At 61.0% G+C, this 9,780-nt stretch overlaps 2 protein-coding genes across 2 annotated transcripts in view; one reads left to right on the top strand and one right to left on the bottom strand.

Annotated features, from left to right (window-relative positions):
- Positions 1-747, top strand: part of TMEM98 (transmembrane protein 98) — a 5,555-nt gene extending 4,808 nt beyond the window's left edge. Inside the window, exon 8 of the mRNA XM_015885522.1 lies at positions 720-747. Within this exon, the coding sequence (XP_015741008.1) occupies positions 720-747 (28 nt within the window). The remainder of the gene's footprint in view (positions 1-719) is intronic.
- Positions 748-915: 168 nt separating this feature from the next.
- OPA3 (outer mitochondrial membrane lipid metabolism regulator OPA3) overlaps positions 916-9,780 on the bottom strand; it is a 9,158-nt gene continuing 293 nt past the window's right edge. Inside the window, exon 2 of the mRNA XM_015885550.2 lies at positions 916-1,374. Within this exon, the coding sequence (XP_015741036.1) occupies positions 947-1,374 (428 nt within the window). The 3' untranslated portion in view covers positions 916-946. The remainder of the gene's footprint in view (positions 1,375-9,780) is intronic.

Raw genomic sequence — 9,780 nt, 5'->3', positions numbered from 1 at the left:
ACACCCATATGTGGACAAAGCCACGCCCCCTCATTAACATACACCCCCAAGCCACGCCCCTCATTAACATACGTGCCCATATATGGACAAGCAGACCACGCCCCCTCATTAACATACACAGCCATATATGGGCAAGCACGCCACTCCCCTTCATTAACATACACCCCCCAAGCCACGCCCCCTCATTAACATACGCACACCCATATATGGACAAGCAGACCATGCCCCCTCATTAACATACACAACCATATATGGGCAAACAAGCCACGCCCCCTATTAGCATACACACCCCCAAGCCACGCCCCCCTCCTTAACATACACACTCATATATGGACAAACAAGCCACGCCCCCTCATTAACATGTGCACCTATATATGGACATAACCACGCCCCCTATTAACATACGCACATCCCAAAGCCACGCCCACCTCATTAACATACGCACACCCATATATGGACAAAACCACACCCCCTCATCAACATACAACCGTATATGGACAAACAAGCCACGCCCCCTATTAACATAGACCCCCCAAGCCACGCCCCCTCATTAACATACGCACACATATATGGACAAACAAGCCACGCCCCCTATAACATACCATATATGGGCAAAGCCACGCCCCTTTTAGCACACACCCATATATGGAAAAAGCCACGCCCCCTTATTAACATACAACCGTATATGGACAAACAAGCCACGCCCCCTATTAACATAGACCCCCCCAAGCCACGCCCCCTCATTAACATACACACCCATATATGGCTAAACAAGCCACGTCCCCTATCACATACCATATATGGACAAAGCCACGCCCCTCAACACACACCCCCATATATGGACAAAGCCACGCCCCCTCAACACGCACACCCATATATGGACAAAGCCACGCCCCCTCATTAACATACACACCATATATGGACAAAGCCACGCACCCTCAATTTATTAACCCCGCCCCTTCTGGGCGGGGCTTAACGTCACCACCTCGCTCTGATTGGCCGCTTGGCTCGGCTTAGAGGCGTGGCTTAGCGTCGCCGCCTCGCTCCGATTGGCCGCTTGGCTCTGCTCGGGGGCGTGGCTTATCTTAGCCCCGCCCCTCTCTCTCAAAATGGCGTCCAGCTCTCGGCGCATGCTCTCTATGTCGGCCGCCATGTTCTTTAAGGCCGCGGCCTGTTCTTCCTCCTTCCTCCTGCTCTGTCCGGCTTGTCGGGCGTATTCCATATAAATACAAAGCCCCCCGACCCCGAACACAATGGCTTCCCCCAATAACTCGGCTCCCAGTTCGGCTGCGGCTTCTTCGTTCAGCGGTTTCACGGCGGCTCCTCGGAATCCCATGATCCGCATCTTGGCCCTCATCTCCACCCAGTGATACACTGCGAGGCGACAGCTCCCATTGGACAGCGCGGCTGTCATTCATCGCCCCCCCCCCCCCCCACCCAAGCTGGCTCCCCATTGGCTGCTCCCCCTCAGCGCCCCGCCCACCCGCATTCATTTCCCTAATCCCGCCCCTGCCGCGCTCTGATTGGCCACCTCCCTTTAGCCCCGCCCACCGAGCCACTCATTTCCCTAATCCCGCCCCCACCGCGCTCTGATTGGCCGCCTCCCCTTAGCCCCGCCCATCCAGTCCCTCATTTCCCTATGCCCGCCCCCACCGCGCTCTGATTGGCCGCCTCCCCCCTCCTCCCCCTCCCATTGGCTACACCCCTTCGCTCTTATCCCCCCCCTATAGGACCCTCCTTTGCCTTTAGGGCCCCCCCTTATCATATAGGGCCGGTCCCCCATTGTGCCTTATAGCACAGCCCCCTTACAGCCCCCTTTGTGCTCTTAGCCCCCCCCCCCAGCTTTCATACCCCCCTGTTCTCTTATAGGGCCCCCTTTGGCTTTTAGGGTCGCTCCCTTTGCCTTTAGGGCCGCCCCCAACCCCCATCTGTTGGACTTTGCCCCAAACCAGACCGGTTTTACTTGGGTGGTGGCACCCACAGGGCCCTAAAAGTGAGGGGTGCTGTGGGGTGGGGGGGGGTTGTTATGGGGTTGGGGGCAGATGTGGGGTGGGGGGTGTTATGGGGCTGGAGGAGCTATGGGGTCAAGGGAGCTATGGGGTGGGGGGGCGTTATGGAGTCTGGAGAGCTATGGGGTTAAAGGAGCTGTGGGGTGAAAAGGTGTTGTGGGGTGGGGGATCTTATGGGGTAATGGGGGCTGTGGGGTGGGGGATGTTATGGGATCAGGGGGCTGTGGGTTGGGGGAGCTGTGGGATCAAGGGAGCTATGGGGTGGGGGAGTCTCATGAGGTAGGGGGAGCTGTGGGATCAGAGGAGCTGGGGAGTGGGGGCAGCTTATGGCATAAAGGGGTGTTTTGGGGTGGAGGGTGCTATGGGGTCACAGGAGCTATGGGGTGAGGGGCTGCTATGGGATGTTATGAGGTAAGGGGAGCTGTGAGGTGTTGTGGGATCAGGGGGTGCTATGGGGTTGGAGGAGCTATGGGGTGAGGGGTGCTATGCGGGTGGGGATGCTATGGGGTTAGAGGGGCTATGGGGTCAGAGGAGCTATGGGGTTGGAGGGGCTATGGGGTGGGGGAAGCTATGGGGTGAGGGGAGCTATGGGGGCAGGGTTGCTAATGGGGTGGAGGGTGCTATGGGGTGAGAGGAGCTGTGGGGTGGGGGGCTGCTATGGGATGTTATGAGGTAAGGGGAGCTGTGAGCTGTGGGGTGGAGGATCTTATGGGATGGAACGAGCTGAGGAGTGGGAGCAGCAGCTATGGGACAGGGGGGGCAGCTATGGCTGGGGGTCAGGAGCACTAATGGGGCTGGAGGAAGCTTGGGGTCAGGGGAGCTGTGGGGCAGGGAGTGGCCGTGGGGTTGGGGTGCCTGTTGGGCCTGGAGGAGCTTGTGGGGTGGGGAGAGCTTTGGGAAATGGGGAAACGAGCCCAATGCACAGAATGAGGGGGTCTGTGCCACCCATAGGTTATCCCCCTCAGCCATGATGGCGGCGCTGGGCTGTGGCCTGTGGGCTGACCCTCATTGGAGCGCGGTGACCGGCCCTACAATGTCTGACGGCAGCTCTCGAGTGTCCCCAACAACCGCCCACCTGCTGCATACACCAACAACGGGGAACGTGGAGGGCTGCCTGCCCCATGCCAGGGGTACGGGGGGGATGTGGGGCCAGCGTGGGACGGGGGGACACGGTGGAGATGGGGGTGGGGATGGGGGGGTGAAATGACCCCCATGTCCTCATGGGGTGACAATAACCTCAACCACCCCATATGGTCCCCATGGGTGACAATGCCCCATGTTCCCATGGGGTGCATAATGATCCAACACCGCCATATGACACGGTGGGCTGGGGGACATAGGGGGATGGGGCTGATATGGTGGGATGGGGAATGTGGGGGGTTGGGGGTCAGAGTGGGAATGGGGGGTGATGGTGGGGTGGATGGACGTAGCGGGATGGGGGGATGATGTGAGATGGGGTATGGTGGGTGGGGGAGATTACAGTGGGGTGAGGTGATGTGGGGTGACGTGATGGGCTGTTGGTTGTGTGTGTGCTGTTGGTCCCGCAGGCGGTGCTGTGCGGACCAGGAGCACTGCTGCCCCCACACGGCACCACGACCAGCCGACGTAGAGAACCACTGGACGATATGACATGTGTCACCCCCACCCACGCAAACCGGGGACGACGGCCCCATGGCCACCAAAGTTCCCGGCGTGGAAGAGCAAAGGAGGGCACAAATCAACGGCAGCAGACGCGTCTCCCTGCAGCCGGGTACAGCACCCACTGTGACATGTCCTGTATCCCATGTATCCCTGATATCCCCATATCCCCCATATCCCCGATATCCCTATATCCCCAATAATCCACCCCATATCCCCATATCCCACCCCATATCCCTATATCCCATATCCCCATATCCCTATATCCCCATATCCCCATATCCCCATATCCCCATATCCCATATCCCCATATCCCCATATCCCCATATCCCCATATCCCCATATCCCTATATCCCCATATCCCTATACCCCCATATCCCTATATCCCTATATCCCCATATCCCCATATCCCCATATCCCCATATTCCCTATATCCCCTATCCCCATATCCCCATATCCCATATCCCCATATCCCATATCCCCGTATCCCCATATCCCCATATCCCTATATCCCCGTATCCCCATTTCCCATATCCCTTTATTGGGTATGGCACAGCCCTGTCCCCACATCCCCATGTCCCCATGGCCCTGCACTGTGTATGGCATTGTCCCCATGTCCCCACATCCCCATGTCCCTGCAGTGGGTAATGGCACATCCCTGTCCCCTGTGTCCCCATCTCCTCATGTCCCAGGCATTGGTTTCACATGTCCTGCCCCAATATCCCCATGTCCCCACACTGTGCCCTGCAGCCCCTCAGTGCCACCACCTCCTGTGTCCCCATGTGTCCCCATGTCCCATGTCTGTCTGTCCCAGCAGTGGGTATGGCAATTCTGTGTCCCCATGGCCCTGTATTATGGGCAACTGGGTAATGGCAATGTCCCCATGTCCCCATTATGTCCACCATGTCCCCATTGACAGATCATGTCCCCATTACACCATGTCCCCATGGCACTGATACATCCTGTCCCCTCATGTCCAAGCACTGGATATGACACATCCCTGTCCCTACACCCAATGTCCCAGCCCCTGCTCCCTCCCATGGTCACCATGGGGTGACACTAGCCCCCAACACCCCCCATGTCCCTATGGGGTGCAGTGACCCCCCAACACCCCTCATGTTTCCTATGGGGTGACAGTGGGACCCCATGTCTCATGGGGTGACAATAACCTCAACACCCCGCCCTATGTTCCCATGGGGTGACATGACGCGACCCACATCCCCCATATCCCAAGGGGTAACAGTGACCCACACCCCATGTTCCGCATGGGGTGACAATGAACCCCATGTCCCCCCACGCCCCATGGGGTGAACAGTGACCCCCATGTCCCACCATATCCCCAATGGGGTGAACACTGCCCCCAACACCCCCCATTCCCTATGGGTGACAATGCCCCCATGCCCCCATATCCCCAATGGGAGTGACACTGCCCCCACCCCACACTTCTGGCACCGTGTGCCGTGTCCTGACATACAAGCTCCTCGTGTCCCGACGGTGCACGTGCTGTGCCGTTTGGCCACGGGGCCTTATGGCGCTGCCTGCCCCTGCAGAAGTGAGGTGTGTCCCCAACGTGTCCGCCATCCCCCCCCATAACGGTCCCATATGTCCCCCATTCCCCCATAACGTCCCGGCCGGGGCTGTCCCATAGCCCGTGTGCCGGCATGATGGGTTGCACTGCTGTCATACTTGAAGGCACCAAACGTTGACCTGCAGAGCTCCACGTGCACCTTCGGGGGGGATCAGGACACACGGTGTGGGGACACCAGGAGCCCACGGCCAAATTTTGGGGATGGAACCCGCGATGAAGGGGACGTCGGGCAGCCGTGAAGGTGTCCCGGCCTCTGTTTGGTGACGTGGAAGTGCGACGATGAGATGAGCTGCCCGATGTGGACACGTGCTGCAGGCTGAGCACGGGGCAGTGGGGCTGCTGCCGCCCTGGAGGCAGTTTGAAGGGGGACATGGGGTGTTTGGGGACAAGGGATGTGGCCCCCATGTCCTGTTGGATGGGGTTTGGGTGTCCCCATGATAGGACAAGGCCAGTTGTCCCCATATCCTGCATGGAATGGGGTTGGGTGTCCCCTTGTCCCCATAGTGAGACAAGGCCAGATTGTTCCCCTTATTGTCTCCCATGGGATGAGGGTTGGGTGTCCCCAGAACCAACAAATGGGACAACAGAGAGGGTCCCCCATGATGGGACAGGCCACTTGTCCCCAATATCCTACATGGAATAGGGTTTGGGTGTCCCATTGTCCCCATGATGGGACAAGGCCAATTGTCCCCATGTCTTCCATGGGATGGGGTTGGGTGTCCCCAGAGCCGTGATGGGACAAGGGTCGATGTCCCCATGCTGGGACTGTCCCATGTCCTCCAGGGCTGAGGTTGCGGACAGGGGTAGATTGTCCCCACATCTTCCATGGGATGAGGCCTGGGTGTCCCCAGAGCCATAATCGGGGCAAGGACAATGTCCCGCACAATGGGGATAAGAGCGCAATCGAATCCCACGTTCGATATGGGGTGGGGTTGAGTGTCTCCTGTCTCCGTGCTGGGACAAAGGGAGATGTCCCATACCCACGGATGGGGTCGTTGTCCCCTATACCTCTAAAGGAAACTCGGGGCAGCCCCACCGCTATGGGGTCAGTGCCTGAAAACCCACTTATTCCTCTCACCCCCCCCCCAGGCCGTGTGCTGGCCCGACCACATCACTGGCATGCCCCAGGGCTACGTTTCTGCGACCGGCCCAGGGGGGGACGTGGCTGCAGGGGGGGGTCCGGCCAGCCATGGATGGAGAAGAGCCCGGCAATGGGGGGCGGGGGGGGGCGTGAGGTGTGACGACAAAACCAAGCTGCCCGATGGGAAGCACGTGCTGCAGGATGAGCGGGGAAAACGTGGGGCTGCTGCCCCCTGGCAGCAGGTAATGGGGGGGGGGGGGGGGGCAACAGGGGGGGAATGGGGGGGGGGGGGTGGGGTAGAGTAGCACTGGGGGGGGGGTGTTTGGTGGTGGGGGGGGATTTTGGGGTCAGCGTGGCAACTGGGGGGGGTGGATGTTGGGAGGGGGGTTGGGGTCAGGGTGTCTGGGAAAGGTGGGGGTTGGGGTCAGCAATCCATGGGGGGGAAGGGGGTGGTGGGAGTTTGGGGGTCAAGAGTAGCACTGAGGGGGGGATGTTTGGAGGTGGGGCAGGTCGGGTCAGGCAGATCCATGGGGGTCTTTTGGGGACATGGAGGGGATGCAGCAGCCCATCCTGAAACCAACCACCCCCATTCCTGGGGGGCCACTGGGTGGCAAATTGGGGGCACACCCTGAGGCAGGGCAGTGGGGTGGCAAATGGGGTGGTGGGCAGTGGGGTGAACACCCTATAAACATGTCCTTGCCTTCCCCCCCCCTTTAAGGCCGTTGTGCTGCAAGGACACCAGCACTAGCGCCCCCAGGGCTACACCTGCGACATCGCAGCACACAGAGCTGCGAGAAGAGGGGGACCTCCCCCACCCCAATAAATGGCTTTGGAGGGCAAAGAAAAGAAGGAAACCCCACACGGTTCTATGGGCGGGGGGTGGAGGGGGGGGAAGAAGGCGGAGGCGGCCACGTTGTCAACAATGGGATTTCATATATTAATGGTATCCTAAAATCCACAGTGGGGTCTGGGGAGGTTCTGTTTTTCTCACCCCCCCCCCACCAAAACAGTGTCCCATCCCTATTGGCATGCTCCAAACGCCCAAATCCCTATGGGGCAGCTTGGAGGCAAACCGCCGGCATCGGGGCGCAAGTGCCCGACCCCCCTGTCCTGTGGGACACAAAATGGAATCCGTGTTAATTAATGGGAGAATGGGGGGGGGGGGGGGCAGCCCTGACCACCCACTGCCACCCCCCCACCCTGGGCTGGAGTGGTTGTGTGGACAGGGGGGCGTCCAATGGGGCAGGGATGTGGGGGTGGGAGGGAAAGGGATGGGATGGGGAAGGGGTGGGGTAGAATAGGGTGGAGATGTGGAGGGGGGGTGGGGATATCGGATGGGAATGGGGTTTGAGAATGGGGATGGAGATGGGGGTTGTGTTGGAAATAGGGGCAAGGGATGGGGGGATTATGAGGAGGGTGGAGGTGGGAAGGGATGGGGATGGATGGGAATGGGATGGATGGAGCTGAAAGGTGAGATGGACGCACTGGTGGATGGAAATTGGGATGGGGTGGAGAAAAGAGGACACCAGGGATGGAATGGAGAATAGGAAAAAGGGGGATGGGAATGGGGAACGGAATGGGATGGGAGTGAAATGGACTGGGGTTAGAGGAGGGGACTGGGATGGATGGAGGATGGGGGGGTGGGTTATGAGTGGAGATGGAGGGTTAAAGAGGACGGGGATGGAGACTGACGGGGATTTGGAGAAGAAGATTGAGGGATCTGGATGGTAATTGGGAATGGGAATGCGGGGTAAGGAATGGGGACAGGGAATGGAACGGTGGGAGGATGAGGTGGGGATGGAGTGGGGGGCAGAAACAGATGGGGGTGGAGCTGGGGGTGGATGGCGATAGAAATGGGGGTGGGAAGATGGGATGGAGCATGGCGATGCATGAATGGAGATGGGGGGGGTGGAGACCGGGAGGGCGCAGGGGGATGGGTTGGGGGTCAGCTGTGTGGGGCTGCGGGTCCGGCCGCGAACTTACTGAACGTTGAAGACCATGAGCGGGCCGCCTCCTCCCTCCTCTGCCAGGGGCTCTTACGGTCCCCCCCCGTCGTCGCCGCCTCTCCCCCGGTCTCCCACCTCGTCCTCGGGGCTGCTGGGCGAGTCCCGGGGCGGTTCGGACGCGCTGCTGCAACCGCTGGCCGCCGCCCCCCGCCCCGCGGCGCCCCACGGGGGGACCCCGAGCAAGCTGGGCTCAAGGGCGCTGTCGCTCGGGTGACGGGGGGGCCCGCGGGGCGGGGGCGGCCGCGCTCGGGGCGGGGGGGGGCCTCGTTCTTCCGCCTGCATGGTGATGTACGAATGGCGGACGTGGGACGCGCGACCGTCCAGGGACACGAACCAGGCGCGGGGGGCGACCAGCTTCTGCTCGGCCAGCGCCTGCACTCCCCGTTCAGCTAGCGCCACCGCCGACTCGTTCAGCAGGCACCGGGATGGCCACGGGGAACCGCCCCCGCCGCCGGGGGGGGCCCGGCCTGGGGGGCTCCGCCCGCCAGCCCGCCGGTTGGGGTCTTCGGAGCTGCGGGCTGGCCCCTCGGCCGCCCCCGTCCAGGCCATTGTAGCGGGCGGGGATGAAGCAGGTGGGCACCACGCCCGCGGTACACGGAGTCCTCCTGGGGATCCAGACCCCGCACAGGATCAGCAGGCCCGGCAGGACCATCGGCGGCCCATAGAATGGCCCCATAGAATGGCCCCATAGAACGGCCCTATAGAATGGCCCCATAGAATGGCCCCATAGAATGGCCCCATTGTCGGCCCCATGGGAGCTCCGAGTGACGTGCCGCGGTGGCGGCGGTGGCGGCGGTGGCAGCGGGTCGGAACGCGGCACTTTCGGCCCCGTGGGGGGCGGCGGGGGGACCCTCGTTGGGGGTGAAATCCTCCCGTTGGTGGCAGCACCGCGGGGCGCGTTGGGAGGACGATGGTTGGGCGGAGGACGGGACCGCGGGAGCGAAGAAATCCTCGCGGGAGCCGTCCGAACTTGAGCACGGGGCCTGTGCGCCCCGTGTCCCCACCCGAGGACGCCGTCTCCATGATTGGCTGCAAGATGAGGTTCAAGCTGGCGACATGGACGTGGCCTGGTCCCGTTTTGGAGGCGTCCCAGCGTCCCTGACAGGCGGAAGTTTGCGGTGCTGCTGCCCGCGGCTTTTCAGGCAGTCGGCGTCTGTAGGGACCCGAGCGGGACACGGGGACGTGAGCACGGGATCGGTGAGGGGGGGTTGGGGGCAGAGTCGCGATTATAGGAACAGTGGTGGGGTGGGGGTTCCCCAATAGTCAGATATAGGGCAACCCGGGGGTGGTGTCCCATAGCTGATAAGGGCATCCCAGGGGTGGTGGAGTCCCCACAGTAAGTGTTATAGGAGCACTCTTGGCGGGTTGGTTGTGGTTCCTATAGTATATGCTAAATAAGGGAACCCAAGGTCCTGTGGGTCCCATAGTCTGCACTATAGGGCACCCACGGGTCAAAGG

This window comes from Coturnix japonica, chromosome 27, assembly GCF_001577835.2.
Source record: "Coturnix japonica isolate 7356 chromosome 27, Coturnix japonica 2.1, whole genome shotgun sequence".
NCBI lineage: Eukaryota > Metazoa > Chordata > Aves > Galliformes > Phasianidae > Coturnix > Coturnix japonica.
The sequence above is the reverse complement of the archived record's forward strand: the minus strand, read 5'-3'. Positions and strand labels throughout refer to the sequence as shown.